The sequence below is a fragment of the Phocoena sinus genome, chromosome 7, assembly GCF_008692025.1.
Source record: "Phocoena sinus isolate mPhoSin1 chromosome 7, mPhoSin1.pri, whole genome shotgun sequence".
Lineage (NCBI taxonomy): Eukaryota > Metazoa > Chordata > Mammalia > Artiodactyla > Phocoenidae > Phocoena > Phocoena sinus.
The window spans coordinates 82,481,483-82,506,867 of record NC_045769.1 but is presented as its reverse complement, the minus strand read 5'-3'; the positions used below and the strand labels follow the sequence as shown (position 1 = coordinate 82,506,867).

Below are 25,385 nucleotides of genomic sequence, written 5' to 3'. Positions count from 1 at the left end.
TCAAGTTTGAGATGGCTAATGAACATCCAAGTGGAAATGTCTAGCAGGAGATTGAGTATATGAATCCGGAGCTTGGGTGAGATTTGAAGGCTGACATGTTCATTTGAATTACAGAGAGGAGGCTGAGGTCTGGGTCCAGGGCACACTGTCACACAGAAGTCTGGAAGAGACATCAGCAAAGGTCACGGACAGAGTGGCCAGAGAAGTCTCAGAGGACCATGTGCTGAATAGGTGCCTGGAAAGGAAAGTGTCTCCAGAAGGAGTAACTGGTGACCTCATCATTCAGTTTCAAGTGTTAGCACCCAGCACCCATATTAAGATGTAAATCCAAAAATTTATTCTGCAGCTGCAAATGTAGTGACAACTAGAGCAAGCTGGGCCCGTTGCCTGCCCACAGAAACCCTCGGCCACAGTGGGATCAGAAACAGGGAGACTCCTGTCTCCTGGGGGTCTTTGCTGCGGTCTCAACCAGGATTTGTGAGATTTTCATTTCTTTACCAAAACAGCAGAGAGTGATGAGTTCGTTGTTGTTATTTTTGCTTAAATGGCCGTTGTATATACAGCTGGCACACCGTGCCACAAGTCAGTTCTTGAAAATAAAAGCCGATGACCGCCTCAGTGCACGAAAAGACACATAAAAATGCTTACATTTTTAACTAATTTATGTTCTAATCCTGACAAGATAAGTCTCATAACAAACCATTTTCTAAATTTTCTCTTTTCTCGAAGGCAGTTTCTGTTTGGGAATTAACTTCAGCTTATGGAAAATTGTTATATTATGCATTTGTCACTTGGTAAATGTGATATTATTGAAATGAAGAGTAGAGATTTCTTGCTTTCTACGTCTTTTAAAGTGAAAGCATAGCACACTCCAATAAACATTTTCAATTAAAGGGCAAAATTGGGGAGTCCTATTTTTTGTATCATATACTATAATTTAATAGGTCCTTTCCCCTGCTGTGTCAAGTGCATTTTCTCCAAAACCTAAAGCAGGATCATGCTGTACGCAAGACGGTTTATTTTGGTGATTCTCATCAAGTTTGGAGAAATGATGGATTTGTTTTAAATTAAGCAAAGCTGCATTTTCTTTCCAGAAGGTTCAGCGGACGACAGATACTTAGGCAAACTCTGTAAATGTTTATTCTAACCTTTTACACTACTGACATTTAGTTGAATTTTACAAATAGATAAAGCTGCTAAGAATATGGTGGGCTGATCATTGGCAATAGATTGCAGTGAGGATATAATCGTGGTTATTCAGCCAAATACTAGATTCACTGATTGAATGAGACTTGCTGGGAACAAAACATCAGGAAATAATCCCCTTCCAGAATTTTAACAGAATGAATGGTTCTGCTGCTTTGTATAAAAACAAAATGTGATCGTGCCTGAAAATTCTCCATTTTTTTCTAAAACCAAGCTGGAAGTAGCTCGTTTACCTGGTTGGCGCAATCTTGTTTTTTTAAAGACTAAAGCTCGAGAGCACAGCCCTAACGTGTAGCCTCATCTACGTGTGGCTTTACCATAGACATAGAGGAGTGGAATATTAAGCCGGTCTGACAGCTGTGTGCTTCCTTTTGTGTGAAGGTTATAGGATGTAACAAGCCTTGTCCTTGGATCCCCCATGAGCGGTTATCTTTTCAGGGTGTCAGACTTGTCCTTGAGTGGTTCCCCGTGTCCAGAGCCACGTGTAGGAGGTGCAGGGTGGGAGTGAAGGAGGCTCTTGGCTCTCTCCTCTCCTCCCTTCTCTTCTCCTGCCCTCCCTTCTGCACTTGGGGAAAATGAAGGTGAAGGGGCCGGGGGAGGACCACCCCTTGCCTGGGTGGTAATTGGTGGGGAAGGAGTGCTGTGATGGGGGGTTCTCCCGGGGAAGAGGCTGTGTCTTTCCTCCCTACCTGCTTCCCCAGTGTGCAGCACCGGGCGTGGAAACGCCCAGTAACTGCTTGTTGAACGCTGAGTGGTGGAGTGTCAGGGCTCTGCACCTCCGGAGTCAGTAGCACCTCAGCAGAACCTCTTCCCTTCCCTCCGGCAGTTCCCTCCTCCAATCGCACACAGCCCTGTTGGGCCAAATCCCCAGAGCCCACACCTGGGGAGAGCACTTGACTTATATATTTATAAATATATTTATGTAGAGGCCCCCCTTTATCTCCAAAGCCTCCACCCAGTTAAGACACCACTTATGCATGTGAAGAAAACACTAGAGTAATCTAGGACACAGAGCAATAATATCTGGCTACTAAGAGCAGCTTCTTAAGTCAGATCATGGCATCTTCCCACTGAATAAAATCCAAGTGCGTTACCTTGGCTAATTTCCTTTCCCATCTCCTCTTGTACACCCTCTAGTTCCTTGAGCACCCCTGGCCCCTTCCTGTCTGCTCCACCCTTTGCCTGGAATGTTCTTCCACGGTTCTTCACATGCCTCAACTTTTCTGATCTTTTAAAGATCCACTTAACTGGTACTGCTTCACGGAGGTCTTCTTTGGCCTTCTCTCATCCCCTCCGTCCCTATACGTTATTCCTAGGCACGTTGCATTTTCCTGTGTGTTTGCTTTCTTGTTCATTATAGCTGTCACACTTGATTGAATGTTCTCCAGGCAGGACTGTCTTCTGATTGGTTAGCAACTAGTCTATGGCTGGATCAGAAGAAACTCTCAGTGACTAAATATTTGTTTAAATGTGTGAATGACGTGTCAACCTACATTTCATCAGAAAAGGTGCTTCAAGTAGAAAAAAAAAATGTTTTTCTTCTTTCTCCTTTCCGATTCTCAACATACAGTACACACACACAAACATGTTGTTCATGTTAGAAAATTTCCCTAGCCTTGGGCTTCCCTGGTGGTACAGTGGTTAAGAATCCGCCTACCAATGCAGGGGACATGAGTTCGAGCCCTGGTCCGGGAAGATCCCACATGCTGCGGAGCAACTAAGTGCATGCGCCACAACTACTGAGCCCGAGTGCCACAACTACTGAAGCCCGCGTGCCTAGAGCCCGTGCTCCGCAACAAGAGAAGCCACCGGAATGAGAAACCTGCGCACTGCAACGAAGAGTAGCCCCCGCTCACCGCACTTAGCCCGTGCACAGCAACGAAGACCCAACGCAGCCAAAAATAAAAATAAATAAATAAATTTATTTTAAAAAAAAGAAAGAAAATTTCCCTAGTCTTGGTAAGGAACTGCCTTAAAGAGTGGGCTTGGTGACTTAGTGCCTGTGGTCTGACTAGTGCCATTAGTGCCTTTTCTTCCTAAGCGTCTAATGTGCTTTGCCGTTTCCTTCTAGCAAGGAAAGCCATATGTCTTCGACAGAGTGCTGCCTCCCACCACGACCCAAGAGCAGGTTTACAACGCGTGTGCAAAGCAAATTGTCAAAGGTAAGTGCTAACTCTTCATTTCTTCGGGGCGCTTCAAAGTAATGGAAGACAGTAAGTGGTATTCACAGCCTAGGAATCAATACCCTTTGACCATAAGCAGAGGCCTGCTAATTGGAAACACTGAATTATAGCGAGTTCTGGCCCTGATGTGCTGTGATGTCAGGCAAGTTATTTAACTCCTCAATACCTCCTTTCCAAGGAGATTTCTTTATTTCTTTTGCCACCTTTTGGGCAGAGTTATTCTCTCACCCAGAAGTTTAAAAGCAAGGTAAGCCATAGTCACGCTATTCCTGTAATGGTTCTAAAATACTGCTGAAGGTATAGTACCTCCTCAGGAGAAAAATATCTATTCTGAGACTCCAGTTGTGTATTTTTGGTTGATTTGTTTTGTGCATCTGTCTCTTCAGAAAGAAGCTTTTTTTTCTTTTTTAATTTAAAATTTTTTTATTGGGGTATAATTGATTTACAATATTGTGTTAGTTTCAGGTGTACAGCAAAGTGAATCTGTTATACCTATATGTATCTACTCTTTTTTATCTTCTTTTCCCATATAAGCTATTACAGAGTACTGAGTAGAGTTCTCTGTGCTATACAGTTGTCTATTTATATATAGTAGTATGTATGTGTCAATAGAAATGATCCCTGAAAGTATAGTCTTCAGGAAGAAGCTTTAAATGTGGAAAATTCTTGGGCGTCAAGGAATTTTCTGCAGCATCCTAAGATCACATTACCTTGCTGGTTAGTGAGTTGTTCTTGCTAGTCAGCATTCCTCAATTGTACTTTCATCTAACCCACTTTCAAGCATGCCGCCCAGATCCTGACATTTGTTCTTCCACATAGGTAGCCTGAAGCCTGAATTTGTGTCTTAGAGATCAGTCCTATTCTCTGGGACTGGCCTTGGTCCTGAAGGATCCGTGTCAAAATAACAGCAGGGAGACAAAGCAATTTACACGTTGCTCTACCTTGCCCTTTTAAATCAGGGGCAGGATGGAGCTTGCCTTTGGGGAGCTCACCATCTGGACAGAGCTGAGGGGCATCTTTGCCTTTCATACTTTGCTTTTCATCATTAAATCCTTGCCTTCAAATTTGAATGCTGCAGCAATTGTGCTTTCAAATGTCTTGATGCTACCACTTTTATAGGCAGTGCTAGATTCAAAGAGTGAAAAGTAAAACAAACAAACCAACCAAAAAACCCCAAACACCTTGTCATATTAGATTCACTTATTTTTAGAAGCCGAGCTGACTAACCTAACTACTTGAAATGCGTGAAAATCAGCCCTGGGTACATCTGTTAGATTAATTCTGACCCTGGACACGTGCGTGGGAGACGCCCATCAGAATGTAATGTTCCTTGCTGAGGTGCATGGTTAGTCACATTCTTGTTGCAGACATCACTTAAATTAGACGGTGTTCACAGTAAGATTATTATAGAAAATTGAAGAGAAAAAAATATGCCTGAATATGAGCTTTTTTTGAATTAATTGTTTGGGCCTGTATCTGGTGGTAAGTTTTGTCTTCTCTCTACTTCTACTCTTTTGCTTCTCTTTCTATCTAAACATATTTGCTCTTTCTTTCTGGAATATATAGTTCTAGTTTGCTTCTAGTCAGCCCTCCTTCCCCTCTATTGTCAGACTCTTTCATATTTTTATTAAAGTAAGATTAATCACATATGAGCCAGAATTTCCTTGTTTTTCTCTCCTCCTTCATTATCAGATCTAAATAGTATTTACTATGTGCTATGCTAAGCGTTAGGGCCATTTAAACACATACCTGCCCTCTCTAAGTTGACATTGTAATTAGAGATGGATACACTCTGTTTTTTAAAAATCCTGTGATTAACAAACAACAATAATAATCTTTGAGTCTTTATTTACTAGATAAGTTTGGGTCCTTTCAGCACTTGGAATTCTCTATAATATATGAAATGTCAGAAATGGGCAATCCCTGGGGGGTTCCTGTGGACACCCTAACTATGGATAACTTGAGGCCCCAATATATAGTGAGCCACAAAGAAAACTATTTAGAATAAAATCGGGACTTCCCTGGTGGCGCAGTGATTGGGAATCTGCCTGCCAATGCAGGGGACACAGGTTCGATCCCTGGTCCGGGAGGATCGGATCCCACATGCCACGGAGCAACTGGGCCCGCGTGCCACAACTGCTGCGCCTGCGCTCTGGAGCCTGTGTGCCACAACTGCTGAGCCCGTGTGCCACAACTACTGAAGCCTGCATGCCTGGAGCCCATGCTCTGCAACAAGAGAGGCCACCGCAGTGAGAGGCCCATGCTCCGCAGTGAGGAATGGACCCCACACTCTGCAGCTAGAGACAGCCCGCGCGCAGCAATGAAGACCCAACGCAGCCAATAATTAATTAACTAATTAATTAAAATAATAATAATAGAATAAAATCAGGCTCTGACATGATATAGTAAACAGACATTTCTTGGGCACCATACATATAACACGAACATACTCATTTTGTAGCAATAAAGAGTATCTTATTTTCCCTTGAAAGAAAATTATTAGGGGCATAATGAAGACCAAGTTTAACTTTTTTTAATATCCACTGAGGCTAGTGTGAAGGGAAGTGGCTGTGTATTTCTGCATCAGCAAGATAAAATGTAGGCATATAAGAAAGAACTGCTTGGAATAGATTACTAGGTACAGCTGAGGCATCTGTGGCCATGACAAGCCCTATTTACATCAAGTATGGAAGGTGGTGAAGTGGAGGTCTTTTTTTTCTAGAGGCCAAGAATTGAATCAAATGACTTCTAAAGGAAGTTTAAATCGTGGTCTCTGTGATTCGTGGTAATGTAGTGGACTGGTGAGCTTTCTTTTCAAGTCTATCTAAACCCTTAATGTTTTTGAGATCAGGAAGACTCCTTTTAACTGGACAGCTTTATTCTCTCTCAGTCTTTGCATTCCCTTCAACTTCACTGAGTTAAAAAAAAATATTTCGAACATTTGATTGTAGAATCCTGGCACCTCCCACACTCCCCTTTTTATCTGGTGTGTATTTCTCAAAACATCTTCTGAAAGAGTCTGTAGAATCTCTTCCAGTTCTTCTAGAAGAGGTTATAGGGTTTGTGAGTACCAGCATGGTAAATAGAAAGGTTCCTATGGATGCCGTAGGAATTAAAAACCATGGTTACCGGACACTATTACTGAAATAAGAATAACTGCGTCCCAGCCTACAGAAGCCACCCCTGGCATTTGCCTTCCAAATTAACTGGATGTAGACCATCCAGTGCTAGAGAAGATGGTTTCTTGTTTTCCAGTTCTAATTTCTCTAAATTGCATTCATTTAGTTGTTTCATTCATATTTTTATGAAAGTATATTAGGTATTTGCCATGTGGTAAGTACTGCTAGGGACTGGAGTCACCAAGATACATAAGACTGCAAGAATCTTTAAGTATAGGGAAAGAGACAGACGCATGCACAATTATCATACACGTGGGGATTATGTGCTTTAGAATGGGTGTGTGCAAAATGCTATGGGAGCACAGAAGAAAGTCACTACTGGTTTTGGTGGGTAGAGAGGAGGACTGGAGAATTAAGACTTCTTGGAAAGGTTGGGTTTCTGAGGAGCATAGAAAATGCAGGGTGGTACAAGCAGAAGAAATAGCAAAAGCAAAAGCATAAAGACCCAAATTATATGGGCAGCTTAGAATGGTACAGGGTGCATGGTTATGAGACCTGAAAAGTTAGACTGGACCAGAATTTGATAGAAATTGAAGGGCTTTATCTTATAGGTGATGTGGACCCATTGAAGAGTCACAAGCTTAGGATATTATCAGATCTATTTTATTATTTTATTATATATGACTCTTAAGAAGAATTATATTTATTTAGCTGCTGTTATCTGTCAGGCACCCTGTATGCATTTTACATATGTTATTGCATTTTAAATCTTTACAACTTTATGAGGTGTGAGCATTATTATTCCCTTTGTACTAAAGAGGAAATTGAGGTGAAGTAACTTGGCCAGGTCATTGAGGGAGTAGTGAAGCGAGGCTGGGCCTTGAACCTGAGTTCATCTGACTTACTTGAATTTTACTATCCTGCCCCCACTTTTCTGGTGGGCCCATAATGAGCATTTGATAATTATTTTATGAGTTGTTCCTTTTCCATCAGGCCATATGGACCACATTGCAAAAAGACAGGGGTAGGAATGGCGGTGGGGAAGGGGAGGGGGAGAGAACGGAGAACGGAGACTGGGTTCCAGAGCTGAAGGGTGGCCCTGGCTGTCTGCCGATAGTGAGACACACTTCCATTCTGAAGACGCTGCACGCCCTCACCTGGGCACAGTGCCTGCCCTCGGACTGGTGGGGCCAGTATCCTGGTTGGCCTCTGGCATTTGGCAGAACGGTCTCTGCGTTCTCTGGGCACCGCCTGCCTGAGTAGTGTGGTTGGCTGGCAAAAGCCTTAGGATTCCAAGCCAGGGATGAGTTGCAGCCACTATTGCCAGGGGCTCTGGTGCCACGACCAGGCCACTGTTTCACCTGGAGAGTCGATAGGAGGCCACAGCAGCCTCCTCAGGCACCCTGGTGCGTAGGTATGATTATGTCTTCCCCAGATTCTTACCTGATAATGGAACTAACTCTTCTGCTTCAGCAAGACCTGGACTCAGAACTAATAAAACCTAGGATGGAAAGCTTGGCTCTAAAGGCTGCACCGGGAAGCAGCAAGTATTTTCAAGGACTCCGTTCCACTCCTCCCTCCCAGGGCTCTTCCCACCCGCTGTGGACTCTCTTTTGGGTTTGCTTGGCCGCTCGATGGACGTGTGCTGTGCTCGTGGGGCGCCGCTGGCTGTGTGGTGTGAGCTGAGGTCACATCACGCCAGACTCCATCACAAAGAAAGGTTCTGTCCAGCTGGGCTGGTTCCTGGCTCTGTGGCTGGTGTATAGAAACAGTCATTATGTTATGGCGGAGACTCTGAAACAAATGCTCTCCTCGGCCCCAGGACCTGTCCCTCAGCGTGATGAAAGTGCCTTTCTGTGGGCTGTTTCAGCGAGAGGCAGGCGGGTTGGTTGTGTGGCTCAGTGGCACCGAGCACAGGCCTGTTCCCTCATCTCTCTGTGCTTGGCGGGTGTCCATCTCTCCGTATCTCAGTGGTCCAGGCCCAGGTGCACTTTTAGGCTGCGCCCCCCTCCCAGCCTCTCCTCTCCTCTCATAAGCAAATACAGCCTCAACAACAAACAAACTCCCCCAGACCTGGAGTTTGGAAGAAAGTAGAGAACACTGGGTTTGAAGAGTTTTCTGTTTTCTTTTAAAATTACCTTCTGATTCGGAATCCAGTTGATAGAGGGCGGCATCAGCCCTGTTCAACCTTGAGCACCAGAGGTAGGTTCTCCAACAACAAATTAATTGTAACATGATTCTGAACACTTTAAAGGCCACACGGGGGATGGGGAAGTTAAGCTGTGACAAAGTGAGAGAGTGGCATGGACATATATGCACTACCAAACGTAAAATAGATAGCTAGTGGGAAGCAGCGGCATAGCACAGGGAGATCAGCTCGGAGATCAGCTCGGTGCTTTGTGACCACCTAGAGGGCTGCAAAATGCAGGGTGGTATCCCTGGGATAGGGAGGGTGAGAGCTGATTCACTTTGTTATACAGCAGAAACTAACACAACATTCTAAAGCAATTATACTCCAATAAAGATGTTAAAAAAGAAGGCCACATGGAGTTTGTCCTAATGGGCTTCTCTTATGTGTTCTCTTTTTCTCAAAAAAAAAAAAAAAAAAAAAAAAAAACCTAAGAAATTGCCCGCAGTGTTGAAATAGCCACAGCAAAGAATCAGGGATTCTCCAAGTAAGAGTCTCATGTGCCTCTCAACTCTCTACCCCAAACAAGCGATGCTGTCCATGAGCTCTTGTTTGCATATATGTGCCCCAGTCCTTAACCTGAGGGAGTCTGTCGAGCAGTGACTCACTAGGAGTTAGGAGGATGGTGCATTCTCTTAGTGAGGGTGGATTTAGAGGGGTGGACTGAGCCTGGGGGTTGTCTGCGGGGCAAAATTCAGATGCCTTGGTCCCATTGCTTCCTGGCGGAGGAAGAAGCAGGTGCTGGGTTTTCTCCCATCTGCAGAGCTGGGTTCTGAGCTGAGATTTCTTCAGCGTGGGGCAGTTGTTCAGGGCCGCCTCTGTGTGCTGGCGAATGAGTAGGGTGGCCAGCGGCTGCGATGAGGAACCCAGGGAGCTGGACCCCTGGCCTTGGCTGCCGTCTTCCTGCCCCAACACCTGAGGTAAGGGGTCATCCCAGGCTACTTCCTCCACAGGGACTTAAGAGAAGAAAGAAAGCCCTTTCAGTGTGGGGGGAGAGGTTTAGTCTCTAATAAACAGGAGCTTTAGCGCTGGATTTGTGGCTGGCATTCTCATTGTCTGGAGTTGTTTGTGCCATGGATATGTAGAATTTGAAAACAACGACCAAGGGTGGAGACCACTTTCTTTGGTCCCTGAAAGCCTGTCACATTTGTGGTTGTGTAGAAGCTCTCCACTCCGGCCACCATTTTCAGACTGTAGAAATCTTTTCTCTGGGCAAGTTGGCATTTTTGAGAAAACTGAAGCTTGAACCTCCAACCCTTACACTGTAGTCTTCACGTTTTTGCTTCCCCCGTTACCAGGGAAACCATTACCAGAAGTTGGATACGTGCGAACATTTTCTCTCTCTCAATATAGCTTGACACAAACTCTTGAGGGCTGCCAGGATTAAAAAAAAACTGCCACTTAATTTTTCTTTTTTTAACTACCCGAGGAAAAATCCTGCTTTCTTTTCTGATCCCAGTTCACACTGCAAAACCTCAGACCAGTACAATGTGTATTAAAAATTTTTTTTAAAAGACCCAACAGGGGCTTCCCTGGTGGCACAGTGGTTGAGAGTCTGCCTGCCGATGCAGGGGACACGGGTTCGTGCCCCGGTCCGGGAGGATCCCACATGACGCCGAGAGGCTGGGCCCCTGAGCCATGGCCACTGAGCCTGCGTGTCCGGAGCCTGTGCTCCGCAACGGGAGGGGCCGCAGCAGTGAGAGGCCCACGTACCGCAAAAAAAAAAAAAGACCCAACAAAACAACAGAAACTAACCAGCATCATAAAATTGAGAGAGACCAAAAAAGCAAACAAACCAACTTAATCAGGGCCTGAAGTAGATGGAGCTGATTGGCTGGCTTGATTTTTCTGTAAATGGCCTTGGAGAGGACACCCCCTTATGGGGCTCCTGTCCCCACCCCTCCGTGCTTTTAGGAATGAGGACTTCCTCCCTTTATATAGAGATGGTGGGTCAGGGAATATTAATTATGCATCATTCCGCTTTCAGTGATGTTTTTGTGGATGAAGTAGGATCGAGGGAAATGAGCACTAAATATATTTTAATCACCTTTGCTGCTTTGAAAGAATTCCTACAGATAATCATCAGCTCATAGCAGCGTCAGTCCATCTGTCCGCACGCCTCCCCTCGTCCCTGGATGAGAGAGAGGGAAGCAGCCTGCAGCGTGTGGCACAGTCTGCTTCTTGTGTAACTAAAAGAAATTCCCGATGCTCTTGGGCCAGGGTCATCTTGCTAGCACAGTCACTGAAAAAACAGAGTCCCTAAATTTGAGTCAGGACCCAGTTGGTTTCCGGGCTGATCGGATTGTCACCGTGTGTCTCAGTTTACAGAGTGGGACCCTGTCCCCCCAGCTGTGGAGTAGCTCTGCTCTGAAGGGGCTTAGCATGGCCTTCTCAAGAAACCTCCCCAAGGAGCCCGCCGGGGCCAGGGTTTAAACCGACCCAAATCAGATCTTCAGGAGAGAAATCCTATTCTACACCTCACTCCAGACACTCAGGTCACGATAATGTTTTGGGGTTTTTTTTCCCACCTCAACTGATCTCAAGAGATCAACGTGGAGAAGAAAACTCAAATACCTTTCTACTAAAAAGAAAATACACTGCTCGATACCTGTTTCGATTTTGATGTTACCAGGAGAAAGTGTGTCTGCCTCCTTCTTCATTAATATATTCTGTAGCCATGTGAGTCCATTTATTTTTATTTTGTGGAGCAGTGGAGGCCCTCGTTCCTGCTTTTATCTCACAATTCTACTTAAAATGCACATGGAGTTGAAATACATCATTTGTGTGAAAAATGAGATGGGCCATTTGGAAAATGCAATTTTAAAACAGGCAACCAGCACTAGCATGCAATCAAAGTAATGAGTTAATTTTTTTTCTTGCTCACAGATGTCCTTGAGGGTTATAATGGGACAATTTTTGCGTATGGACAGACATCATCAGGAAAAACGCACACCATGGAGGTAAGGTTGCAGCGTGCTGTTATGTCGTCTCTGAGATGACTGAACGGAAGTGGTGCTTCCAGCAAAATGCGAGATGCATGCGGCTTTTTGACTGGGCAGTAGATGGTTAAGGGATGGTTATGTTTGTGTCACAATTTTTTGTGTCTTTGAGGAGTTTTAAAAATATTGTTGAGTAATAAAATCTCAGGAGTTCAGTATTTTAGAAAATCCTTTGTTGATAGCTCTGTCAAAATAGGAATAATAAATTCTATTTAAAATAATCATCGATAAGCTAAACAGTGGTGTGAGTATCCCTGTGGACTGCTGCCCCAATCTTACTGAGAAAGTCTGCTGTGAAAATCATTTAGTCTAAGAAGGGCCTCTGGGGAGGTGAGTCTCTTCTGAATAAATGAAAAATGGTAGGTCAGAGGTTGAGAGAAGTTGGCTTGTGGACCAAATGCAGCCCACAGACATATTTTTGTTTGACCTGCACAGTGTTTTTTGTGGTTTTTTTTTTTGTTTGTTTTTAATCGCAGGCAGTGTTTAAAATGGGATGGTTTCAAATAATTCTAAGTGTCCAACTTTGGTTGAAAATGCTGAAGATTTAGCAACTCTGGGTGAAATTTCACCATAATATAAAGTGTAAGCTTCACTGGAGCAGTGCTCTGCAATGTCTTGTTCACCTTTTTACTCACATTGCTATTGTGTGGGACCATGGTGGTCACCTAGGAAGGCTTCGATAAAGTATTTGTGAAAATGATAGCCTCATGGTGGCCCTGGCTGACCCACGTTTGTGGGGCTGGGCCCTCCACGCACATTGTGAGCAAGTGTTCAGCATCCTTCCCCGCAGACTTACACACCTGGCCTCTCTGTGCACTTGAGGGTGTGACACCAGCTCTAACTGTTAGCCCTGGAGCTCTGTGGCTCCAGGCTGTCTTCCAGACAAGGCGCGCCTGCAGACAAAATTGGTCCCCTTTACCTCTTCTTTTCCTGCTTTTTGCCATGGATTGGACTCCTATGTGGCCTTTGGGGCTGGATAATTCTTCTAAAGGCTGGGCCCACCTGACAGGTGAGGAGAGGTGAAGAGCAGTTATTATAAGAAACGACACAGAGGAAGTTTGGGGAATTCAGCTTACAAGCAACAGGGTAAGATGAATCCTTAATCCTTCAAGCTTATGTTTTTCATTTACTCTTGGGAATGTCACTGAGACGCTGCTGCAGAATGGGTTTAGCTTATGAATCATTGCTATTGAAGAAGAGATTTCAAAGGCTCGAGGCTAAAATCCTCAGGGCTCTGATGTTCTGTTCACACCAACTTCAAGTGTGGGGTGTGCCTCTGGGGATCTCATTCCTGTTGTGTTGACTCGCTTCCCCCCCATTTTGCTGGAGACAGAGTGGTTCAGAGATTGTACGGATTAAAGGAAGCACGAGGTTTATTTGCCACCTTTTCTAGACGGAGCAGGACTGTTTCCTGACACCTGAGCCTTTCTGTCTCTCTTCTCTGCATCTCACATCCTACTGCAGTACTCCTTGGAAATGGTGGTACAGGCACGGCTGTCCCCACTCTCCGGCTCTGGCCCCTCGCCTGTCTCTCCTCCTGGGCCCCAGACCCTTAACCTTCTAGGTGCTAGAAAAGCCGCAGTGACATACATTTCCTAAGTTCCACGTAACCATGGACAGAACCTTCTTCATGGTTCATAAGGCATGAGAGAGAGAGAGAGATTGATTGATTGATTAAGAGATGGCTTCTCATGAGGGAATCATTCCTTAGTTCTTTGGAAAGTTACCACACAATATACAATACAAAAAATGCTATATTTAAAATCCCCCCACATCTTACAAAAATGCCTCTATGAGTGACCTTTTAAGCTTTGGGATTAATTCGTCTTTGGGAAATACAAGGTGTTTGCTAAATGTCAGAAATTTAAATTGTAAACTATCAAAGGAGAGACCTGTCCCCAGAGTAAAACCTTAGTTTGTGTTTTGTGTGTATGGCAGGGGTAGGTGGGTGTGAGGAGATGGCAAAGAGGTATGCCAGCTCTTTCACACTAAAATTGGAGACGTCTTATTAAACGAGGGCATCGCCAGCCCTCTGTGACTCACGGTGTCAGCCACGCAACTCCTGGAGCAGTGCTGTGGGTCCAGAGGGAGCCACGGGACCTAAAGGGAATGGGATTCTGTGCGGGCCACTCTAACAGTTGCCTAAATTCTGTCTCCTTTCCATCCTTGCCAGTTTTAAAAGGTTGCTAGTAATGAGCTGCTTTTCTTCATCGTGACTTTGAAGGATCACATGCTTAGGCCCACAGGAGGAAGGAGAGGGGTGGCTGTGGGTCCTTTCCGAGCACCTTCTCACTCCCTACACACGCTTCATCTGTCTCTTTCTGTTGGGTGATTTTAGGTCGGAGAAAAGGTAGGGGATATTTTAGAGGAAAACAGAGGAAAGGAGGAACCCCAAGCTGAAATCCAGAGACTGTAGGAGACCAGGAAACCCAAGATCCTGGAATGCAATTAAATTTTAAAAAAACCCCGCAGGGCTCTCACCATCTGAAAGGAGGATTTTATGTATTCAGCATTACACATTGTGATCCTTTAAAGGCTTTTGCAAGGGGCTGTTAACTCCCTGAATGGACAGAAAGTGTCACATATAAAAGCTGTTTTTCATTTTAATCCCCTCCATTTTGGGTCTGACATCCAATGGTGATTCCATACCTTCTCCTGAGGGGAACAAACAGATGAGCCGACATAAAATTGGAAAGATTAGCTTCTGAAAATGGCGCGTTTCAGGCGGATTTTCAGTGCAAAGAGGAAATACTTGGCAGTGTTGGTGCTAAGCTCCATAGGACCCTTGGTGCACTGGGCCCTGGCTGGGCTCTGGCAGGCAGCGCTCAGGGGAGGGTTGGAAGAGAGGTCCCTGGGTGCCGGCTGCCCGGGGAAGAGAGGGCTGGGCCTTTGTTCAGCGCGGGAGGCTGGGAAGGGCTTCTCTCGGCCCCGTGCCTCACTTTGTGGCCCTGTTCTGCACACGGATTTAGATGGATGGAGACACACAGTGTTTTTCCTTCTGCCCAAAGGGACACCTGGAGGCCCTGGAAGGGTGCGGGCTGCCCTGCTGTGAGGAGTTGCCAAGTGATTTTTAATGAGCCTATCTGAGTGCATTGGTGCCCTTGCGCTGACAGGCCCCCTGCTCTCCCATCTTAAGTGTTTCAGGAAACTCTGTCCTGCTTGGGAGGCTGAGGCGGCCACTGGGGCTGGAACAAAGGAAGTCTTGTTCTGTGGCCAGTGGCCTGGGTCTGCTTTCTGCTTTCACGTGTGCTCCGAGAAGGCCACCTTCAGAAGTGGGAAGTTTTTGAAGAGGATTATACAGGATGCAAGCATTAAAATGTCTCTTCTTTTTGCTTTCTGGGAGAAACGAGAAGACAGAGTGGGACATTCCCCTCGAGTCCATCCCTGATGCTCCAGCCGACTAAACTTGTCGTTGTTCTCTCAGTTCCTACCTTTGTTCTCTTACTCCCATCTCCTCTCCTCTGCCCACATCCTCTTTGTCCGTCCTTAATCTTACTCATCCCTCAGGATTTGGTGTCTCTCAAGGAAGCCATCCATATCACCCCAGCTGGAAGGGACTTTTCTGTTCTCTGAGTTTCTATAGCTCTTTGCCTCCTGACCACCTTTTATTGCCTGAGGTGACTGTTTATTGTATGTGTACATGTGCATTTCATTTGCAAAGCAGTCAACATAGATGCAGTGAAGACCTTTCTGGAACACCTCTCTGTCTCATACACACACCACACACATCCGTCCTCGCCACGCACATACCCCACACCCCTCCATGCCACACACCCACCACCCATCGATAGCCCTGCACACACATCCACATGCCACTCACACCCACACACTGCACACACCACATATACTGCAGACACACACACTACATGAACACACAGCCACAGCACACGCAAACTACATACATCACCACCACAGAAGTCAGCACTACACACACCCACACCACACATACCGCACACCCACACCCACACCCACACTACACACCATGTACATTAACACCACACCCACACGCACACATACCACACATACACACACTACACACCATGTACATTAACACCACACACACACACACACACACACACACACACACAGATTGTTTGGGCAGCCTTAGTGTACTGAGTATAAAGGCCCTCACCACTCCTGGGTTTATGAGCTAGAGCAAGCATCCCAGCCCCCAAACCTGTGGTAGACTTGGACATCCCTGTGTCACTGTGGGGATGGGGGTATTATTAGGTGTTCTCCAAATGAACGTGTGCTCCTTGTCATGTGATTTTCGCGTTGGGTCTTCAGGGCAACAAAACAGGAAGTGTCCAGACTCATCCTGGCTCTGCCTTGATTCTTACCCTGCCAAAGGCCAACAAGGGATGTCAATACTTGTGTGCACCCGGAATCGATTGGAAGATAAATCCGTTGAAAGGGAAAGCATCTAGGGAAACAGATTTGAGTCAATTATAAATGATTTTTGGATTATTGATAATTCTTCTTTGGCTGTGGGCCACTGAAGAGAAGCTAAAGGATTATGATGAATTATTAAAGAGCTCTGGGTGGCAGCGTGGAGGGCACTCTTTGGACCCTCTTGAGTCAGATTGGCCCAGTGGTGTCGCATTTGACTGTGTTTTCACTGTAGGTACCATTTCTGCCAGGGAATTCCATACTCCAGAGCAGGTGGGGTCCAATATTTGATTTGTTACATGTTTTATGATGATCTAGGAGACCATCATAAAACATAAAACAAAAGGCCATCATAAAACAAAACCAGTGATTTGGTTTTGTTTTCATTAGATATATATATGAATGGTTTGGGGTGGAAACATGTTTTCAGACTCTTCAAGTCAAGTAAACCCCAGCAACTTCTTGAGAGAATGTATCATGAGCGAATAACAACATTTATTGTCACTAAGTACATTATATATACCGTTTAAGTTAATTTTTTTAAATTTATTTATATTTTTTGCGGTACGCGGGCCTCTCACTGTTGTGGCCTCTCCCGTTGCGGAGCACAGGCTCCGGACGTGCAGGCTCACCGGCCATGGCTCACGGGCCCAGCCACTCCGCGGCATGTGGGATCCTCCCGGACCGGGGCACGAACCTGCGTCCCCTGCATCGGCAGGTGGACTCTCAACCACTGCGCCACCAGGGAAACCCTGTTTAATTTAAATTCTACAGTAATTCTATGCAGTAGATACTATACCAAGTATCATAAGCAGTGGGAGGAAATACATATGCACTGGCCACCCTGCCTTTAGGGAGTGTACAGTTAAACTAAAAAACAATAGAAACACATCAAATGATTTAGGGTCCTTAGCAGATGAGGCATTCCAGAAGAGTACCTGTTTTCCGAGTAAGAGCCAGAGGCCAGATGTGTCTGAATTTGGCTTTTCTCTTCCTTTGAACAGAGTGGAAGGTCGGGAATCAGGTGCGTGAAGGAGGACTCATAATGGAAAGTGCTTTGTGGCCTGTAGTCAGTGCCAGGGTTCATGCAACTTCTTGCTTTTGGTAATTCAAATGTTGGCTCGGAAGTCATCTTGTTAGAGAAGCACTAGGCAGTGAACCTCTGAAAGAAAAAGAGGACTTGATTGAGGAAAACAAAGCAGATCTGGCAGGTATTGGGCAGATTTTGAACAAAGATGTATTCATCAAAGTTGTAAAGGCTGTTGAGCATCCCTGGAAAACTAAAGAGCAGACTGGCTTTGCTTCCAGTTCCGTTTCTTCCTAGAGTTTTAGAACTTCTCAAAGGCATGTGTGATTCTCTGGGAAGACAGTTGCTGGCAATCACTTTAGACGTGTGTTTGCCGACGGGTTGTTTAACCCGTGACAGAACTTTTAAGTGTTCCTTTGGTGTGGGCATGAAGAAGGCTCTCTGGGAGTTGTGCACCGAGGTCCTTGCTAAGCCTGTTGCTTGAAACACTTCTAGAACTCTTCTTTAGGAATTGCTTTCAGGTCCTATGCTGTCTCTTTTTGAAACTCTTCAGAGGTGGCAAATTCTGGATCTTGAAAATGGATTTAGTGATAGTCCAAATAACAGAAACATTCACCGATCCATCCACACCTTAGGTAAAATGAATAGAAATGGAAAAAGGCCGGGAAATAATAAGAGAATATTTTATAAGCAGATTTATGTATTAGAAACAGCCAAAAATTATTTGGAACAGCTCGGGCTGGGAATTACAGATTTTAAAAAGAAATCGATAAAATGGATCTTCTTGATTGGTGTGTCAAGTGCTACTGAAGGTATTTCCAGCATAAGTTTCTTAGAAATTTTTGAGCAACGATGATGTGAATGAAACTGTATCTATCAGCTCGCAAGGTGATTTCATTAAGGCAGATTAACTTGGATTTGCAGGTTCTGGTCAGTTTGTAAAATTTCCGAAACACAGCCCACGTTTAGTATGTTACAGTCACACAGGTAACCTCTTTCTTTCTCCCTTTCCCTCCTTCCTACCCACACGCTCACCCACATACACACTGATCTGCTGCCCGCAGTGACGGCACGAGGGGATATTGGGGGCCTTCAAGGCCAGCAGGACATGCTCTCCCCTGCCCGGTTGAGTTACCCCGCTAACTGTCGGTCTGTTGGTAGGTCGGGTGGATCTCCTAGGGAGCAGGCAGTCCTGCGTGGTGCTCCCTGTTCCACGGAGTCCTGTTTAAGAAGCCCAGGTTCGGTCCCTTCTCTCCCTCTCACATGTCGCCCAGCACTCTTTAGCTCCCTGTGTTTGTCTTTTTCACTCCCTAGGGGAAGCTACACGACCCTCAACTCATGGGCATCATCCCAAGGATCGCACACGACATCTTTGACCACATCTATTCCATGGACGAGAACCTGGAGTTCCACATCAAGGTAAGTGCTATTATTGAGTCCCAAGAGAAGAAACTGAGTCCCAGATTGTGTTTCTTTGCTTTTCTTTTATGTATACATAGAAGATTTTATCTAATTTAAGTGACATTCCTGTGATCAGCAGAACCATATTTATTAGTTAATGACTCAGGCTAATACTGAGGAGATCCTGAGATAAAGTCAAAGCCCTTTCTAGGATGGAATCATCTTGGTAGTTGTCTGAATTCTACCCTTTACCCTGTGGATTTCTGTAGATCTGACTGGCCTGTGTCCATGATTGGGTGAGGACAGCATTTCCCAAAGTGTGTTCCATGGAATACAATCCCTCATGTTATTACTCAGTGGGCTACGATGGAAAAGGCGTATGTGGTCAAATTAGCTGGGAAAATGCTTTCTTGAACAATGTTAAACTTACCCCAAGCTTAAATATGCTAACGTGTGATGCAGTTCTGCAAAGTGGACATGTACTATATTATATTTACTATGTTATTTGACTGTGGACATACTTTACCCTCCTTGGAGGATGACAGACTAGTATTTTGAGGAGCACTTTCTGAGAAATGTTAGGAAAGGGAATTCTTTTCCTCCTTGTTTTTGTTTTTGTTTTTCAAACCTATGTTCTGGCTTAAATTTGAATTGAAAGAGAGATTTCTACTCTCAACTATAGCTGTGAATTCATAACATTTGGTAGAAGGGGTATATTCATTGGAACGCCTTTGTTTGCAAGTGACTGAAAGCTACTTGTTTAAGCAAATAGAGGAAGTTGTTGTAAGATACAGAATCTGACAGCAGGCATGGGGGCGGGGAGTTGTGGAGAAGTAAGAAATCCAGGCTCTGCTTTTCCTATTTTTTTTTTTAACTTAAAAAAAATTGCAATATAGTTCACATACCATACATTTAACCTTTTTAAAGTGTACAGTTTGATGGTTTTTAGGATATCTTCAAAATTGTACAACCATGATCACTGTTTACTTCCAGAACATTTTCATTACCCCCAAAAGTAACTCCATCTCCATCACAGTCCCCACGTTTCTTAATTTCTTTAATCCCCACCCTCTTGCTTAATTTCTTTCCCGTGTTTCAGACCATCTTTCTCTTTTCTGTGTATGGGAAAGAGGGTGCATGGCAGCTCCTGCTCTACATTCCCTTATTTCCAATTCATCATTCCCCTGGGGAGGTGCCCATTGGCCCAGCCTCCAGTAGGTACCCCCTGCTCCCGACTCCGATCAGCTGTGTCCAGGATGCACATGGCTGGTAGGGTCCCTGCCACAGTGACTGGGGACAGGTTTGACAAGGGGGTGGAGGAGAAAGGGGCAGTTAGCAGACTTGGAGGTGAGCAGATCAACCAAGAGGCTGATCATCCTTGAAGGCTGGGACCCAGGTGCCTAGGCCCATCATTTTAGAGGTGAGAAACTGAAGTTCAAAGATACAGAGCCAGGGGCTTCCCTGGTGGCGCAGTGGTTGAGTCCGCCTGCCGAGGCAGGGGACGCGGGTTCGTGCCCCGGTCTGGGAAGATCCCACATGCCGCGGAGCGGCTGGGCCCGTGAGCCACGGCCGCTGAGCCTGCGCGTCCCGAGCCTGTGCTTCGCAATGGAGAGGCCACAACAGTGAGAGGCCCGCGTACCGCAAAAAAAAAAAAAAAAAGATATAGAGCCAGATGGCCAGAGTGACATATCAAGTCCTCGGCAGAGTTGAGATTTATTGATTTAATTAATTTATTTAATTTATTTATTTTTGGCTGCATTGGGTCTTCGTTGCTACACGCAGGCTGTCTCTAGTTGTGGTGAGCGGGGGCTACTCTTTGTTGGGGTGTGCGGGCTTCTCACTGCAGTGGCTTCTCTTGTTGCAGAGCACGGGCTCTAAGTGCACGGGCTTCAGTAGTTGTGGCTCGCGGGCTCTAGAGCGCAGGCTCAGTAGCTGTGGCACGTGGGCTGAGTTGCTCTGTGACATGTGGGATCTTCCCGGACCAGGGCTTGAACCCGTGTCCCCTGCATTGGCAGGCGGATTCTTTTTTTTTTTTTTTTTTTTTTTTTTTTTGTGGTACGCGGGCCTCTCACTGTTGTGGCCTCCCGCTGTTGTGGCCTCTCGCGTTGCGGAGGACAGGCTCCGGACGCGCAGGCTCAGCGGCCATGGCCCACGGGCCCACGAGCCCAGCCGCTCCGTGGCATGTGGGATCCTCCCAGACCGGGGCACGAACCCGCGTCCCCTGCACGGCAGGCGGACTCCCAATCACTGTGCCACCAGGGAAGCCCGGCAGGCGGATTCTTAACCACTGCGCCACCAGGGAAGCCCCAGAGTTGAGATTTAGATTCTTGATCTGACCAACCCCACATGCAGTACCTGTTCCATTGTATTAAATTTCCACCTTTACTTATTTCTGCTGTGTACCTTCCCCAAATTATATTTAAACAAGTCAGAAACTGTTTGCCCAATTATAAAGTACATCCGGCATATCTTTTTCTTTACAGCTCCTTTTGTTGGCTGAAGCCAGCTTCTCCTCCTTGCTAGACTTCTTTATATCTGAGGATACAGACACTTGTTGCTTTGATGGGATCAAGATTTGGGAGCTTAGTGCATCTTTAAGGCTGTTTGCGTTTAAATTACCTTAAACCACTATAGGGCTCTTATGGGATAATCCTGGAGTAAGATGTTAAACCAATTATTGCCCTCAAAATAAGGTCTCATATTAGAATCTTATTAAGATAAAAATAGCCCCAGCATGAAGGGGAAGAAGAGGAGGAAGAACACTCACGTCTAGGGCTGAATTTTACAGTCCAGCTTCCTGTCCTGCATTTGTAGTTAGGCTGTCTTATTTCACAAATAATAATTGTAAATGAGCAGGTTCGTTATTGACTGCTTCTTATTTTGAACTGAGTAGTGACAGGCTTAAACAAGAAAAAGAGGCTTGATTAAGGCAATATTGAAAATCTCTTCCTTAAAGTGAGTCCCACAGAGGTTTTATTTATTTATTTATTTTTACATCTTTATTGGAGTATAATTGCTTTACAATGTTGTGTTAGTTTCTGCTGTATAACAAAGTGAATCAGCTATACATATATCCCCACATCCCCTCCTTCTTGAGCCTCCCTCCCACCCTCCCTATCCCACCCCTCTAGGTGGTCTCAAAGCACCGAGCTGATCTCCCTGTGCTATGCGGCTGCTTCCCACTAGCTATCTATTTTACGTTTGGTAGTGTATATATGTCCATGCCACTCCTTCACTTCGTCCCAGCTTACCCTTTCCCCCGCCCTTCCCCCTGCGCCGTCCCACCTCCCACCGCCCCGCCGTGTTCTCAGGTCCATTCTCTATGTCTGTGTCTTTATTCCTGTCCTGCCCCTAGGTTCTTCATAACCATTTTTTTTTAAGGTTCCATATATATGTGTTAGCATACAGTATTTGTTTTTCTCTTTCTGACTTACTTCTCTCTGTATGACAGTCTCTAGGTCCATCCATCTCACTATAAATAACTTAATTTCATTCCTTTTTATGGCTGAGTAATATTCCATTGTATATATGTGCCACATCTTCTTTATCCATTCATCTGTCGATGGACACTTAGGTTGCTTCCATGTCCTGGCTATTGTAAATAGTGCTTCAGTGAACACTGTGGTACATGACTCTTTGAATTATGGTATTCTCAGGGTATATGCCCCAAGAATGGGATTGCTGGGTTATATGGTGGCTCTATTTTTAGTTTTTTAAGGAACCTCCATACTGTTCTCCATAGTGGCTGTATCAATTTACATTCCCACCAACAGTGCAAGAGGGTTCCCTTTTCTCCACACCCTCTCCAGAGTTTGTTGTTTGTAGATTTTTTGATGATGGCCATTCTGACTGGTCTCACAGAGGTTTTAAACATTATTTCTGAACATGCTTTCTCCTAGTGCCAAACAGTGCTTATTTGTTTTTCTTCCATCTGGTTTTACAAAGTACTTGAGGTGACAAAAATAAGAAAATTCAACCCCCCACCCCAAAGCAGCCACTATCTGCTATGGTAAAAAGAAACTAATAAATCAGGATTCTCTTTCTACTTATATTAAATGAACAAGATTCTAATTGCCAGATTTCCTAATATGTAGTTCACAGTTGGTCTTTGGATGTCATTAATTTTCTCTGTAACCTATGGAAGTAAGGGCACAAGCTTAGGATCTCAAAGATAACAGAAAAGTCTTAATGAAGACCAGACAATTCTGAAATACATAAAATGGTTTGGAACCAGGATTGAGTGGGCTGCAGAAGGGCTGGGTTAGAAATGTCTAAGGTTAGAGGCCAAGCAGACCCCAGGATTCCAGCCACAGGGAGAGGTTTCCAGAGCAGTAGGTCTTTCAAAGGTCAGGTAGTTGTCTCTGTGACAGAGAGGGTCAGTGACAGGGCTGTTTGACAGACATTCAAGCAGGCAGAGGTTGTTAGGGAGAGGATGCTCAGCTACAGATTCCAGCGTTTGAAGCCAGGACCCCAGATCTCAGAGAAACGAGGCATCAGGAGGTTCCAGCCTGAGACACGGACAAAAGATAATGAACCAGGGCTGAGCTGGGTTGGGACTAGTGCTGGGTTAGGGAGTTTTCACTTTCCCCTGCCTCGAGGCAGGACCGGTCCAGAGCTGGGCTATAGGGGTGAGATTTCACAGGTAGAGTTACATCCCAACTTTACAACTACTTTTCAACTTTTAAAACACCTTTTTGGCTCAGTCCTCTGTTTAGATTTCAAGAAAAAAACCCCATGAACTTGAGGGAGAGGACAGTTGATCTGGTCTGCCGATGGCAAGTGTAGACAGTACAGAATCCTAGAGAGAAGTTTTGATATCATCCCGTCGAATGGCTTCATTTGACAGATGGGAACACTGAGGTCTAGGGTCTTGGTTACTTGTGAATTAAATCTCCAAGATCACGTATCCAGTTAAAGTTGTTCTCAGATATCAAAATTCGCCTAAGAATCACCTGGGGAGTTTAGGAGTGGATTCCTGAATCCTGTTCTTGGAGATTCTGATTCAGGATTGCAGTAGGGTTCAGGGCAGTTTAAACAGACGCCGTGGGAGATGCTGATATAGGCAGTGCTGGGACTGAAGTTTGAGAATAGCTCATTGGAAGGCGTCCTTTCCCCTCACAGGCTCGTTGTGTTTCATTAAATTGCACTTTGCTCAGATCCTTCCTGGGCTCCCCAAAGCTGGCCACTATCACCAGCTCTCTCCCTGCTACTGTTCTGTAGTTCCAAGCAAACTGCCCTTATCCCCCTCCCCACCTTCTTCATGTGAATGTTTGGAACATGCTCCCTCCCTGGTCTGAAGAGGCTGTTAATGTCATGCCTGAGGTGAGGTCTACTGATTTTTTTTTTTTTTTTGCGGTACGCGGGCCTCTCTCACTGTTGTGGCCTCTCCCGTTGTGGAGCACAGGCTCCGGACGCGCAAGCTCAGCGGCCATGGCTCACGGGCCCAGCCGCTCCGTGGCATGTGGGATCTTCCCGGACCGGGGCACGAACCCGTGTTCCCTGCGTCGGCAGGCGGACTCTCAACCACTGCGCCACCAGGGAAGCCCAGGTCTACTGATTTTTGACAGTTACTTGCAAAGGACATGTTCTGTTCTAGCTGTTGTCATACCTAGAAGTTTGCTTGGTGCTCATCTAAGGTGAAAAGGTAGAGTCCTCCTATAAGGCTGTCTAGCACAGGATGTAAATAACACCTGGCCGGAAGTGAAGGGAACTCTGATGTGGGGATGGAGAGTGGCCCATTGAGCAGGGACTTGTAGAGCTAGCTGACAAGCAGGAAGCAGGAGGCCAGGGGAGTGGGCTGAGGCTCCGCCCTCTAGACTCTGAATCTTCACTTTGTAGAGCTCTTCTTACCCTTCGTGGCATAACAAAAAGCTTTTACGAGTTCTAATAATGATGTTTTTGAAATACAGGGTGGCATTTCTGTTTCAAAATCAATTTGTTTTTAATCAGGTTTCCTATTTTGAAATCTACCTGGACAAAATCAGGGACTTACTCGATGGTGAGTAACCCGAATTCTTGTATTTTGTTTGTTCTGTAACTGAAGTCCAGAAAGGTTGGCATGATGTACAGCACTTCTGCTTAAGGAATTTATAGAGATGTTCTATCGCCTTCAGGCTATCTGCTTATTCTCAGCCAAAGCTTTAACTTGAGTCATTGCAAAGTGATTAGATTTACCTATCTTCTGTAACAATTTCGATTTTTTCTCCAATACAGGGTCTTTAACTTTTGTTTTCTTCTTTGCATGTCATCATTATCATCTCTGTAGTATCCAAGACAAACTTGGCTGTTCATGAAGATAAAAACAGAGTCCCGTACGTAAAGGTATGAGGAAAACTTGATTGATGATGCAATTGATTTCCCTCCAATCACTGTCATAATTATTACGTGAGATGCCCAGAATATTACCTTATAAACTGCATATAGATATTTAATCATGTTCCTTATATTTAATATTCATCTGGTTAAAAAAACTGACTTTCCATTTCTTCAGTTGTTTCTATGTAAGTATATCACAGATGTCAAATCACATGAGGTAAGAACTGGAGAACTGAACATTATTCACATTTAAAGAGGCTTTGGTACTGAGTACAATTGCTCATGCTTTGCACTTAGGAGAAGCCTGTCATAGCATTATGTCTACAACTTCAGTATCTAATTAAAGTTGGTGGCTAGATTGAAAGGCAAAGCAAGATTTCTTTTTCCGTCATTTGTTTCCTTCTTTATTTTCTGTCTCCACTGCTGATGAGTATGGATATGTACCTAAAATCTGGCATTTATTTTGTGGTTTACTTCTGGGTTTCCTAGCGTTTGCTCGGACTTTTTTTTTTTTTTTTTTTTTGCGGAATGCGGGCCTCTCACTGTTGTGGCCTCTCC

At 45.1% G+C, this 25,385-nt stretch overlaps 1 protein-coding gene across 1 annotated transcript in view; it reads left to right on the top strand.

Annotated features, from left to right (window-relative positions):
* KIF5C (kinesin family member 5C) overlaps positions 1 to 25,385 on the top strand; it is a 166,156-nt gene that overhangs the window by 51,131 nt on the left and 89,640 nt on the right. Inside the window, exons 2-6 of the mRNA XM_032638533.1 lie at positions 3,278 to 3,368; positions 11,583 to 11,656; positions 18,426 to 18,530; positions 24,462 to 24,510; positions 24,778 to 24,833. Coding sequence (XP_032494424.1) covers positions 3,278 to 3,368; positions 11,583 to 11,656; positions 18,426 to 18,530; positions 24,462 to 24,510; positions 24,778 to 24,833 — 375 coding nt within the window. The remainder of the gene's footprint in view (positions 1 to 3,277; positions 3,369 to 11,582; positions 11,657 to 18,425; positions 18,531 to 24,461; positions 24,511 to 24,777; positions 24,834 to 25,385) is intronic.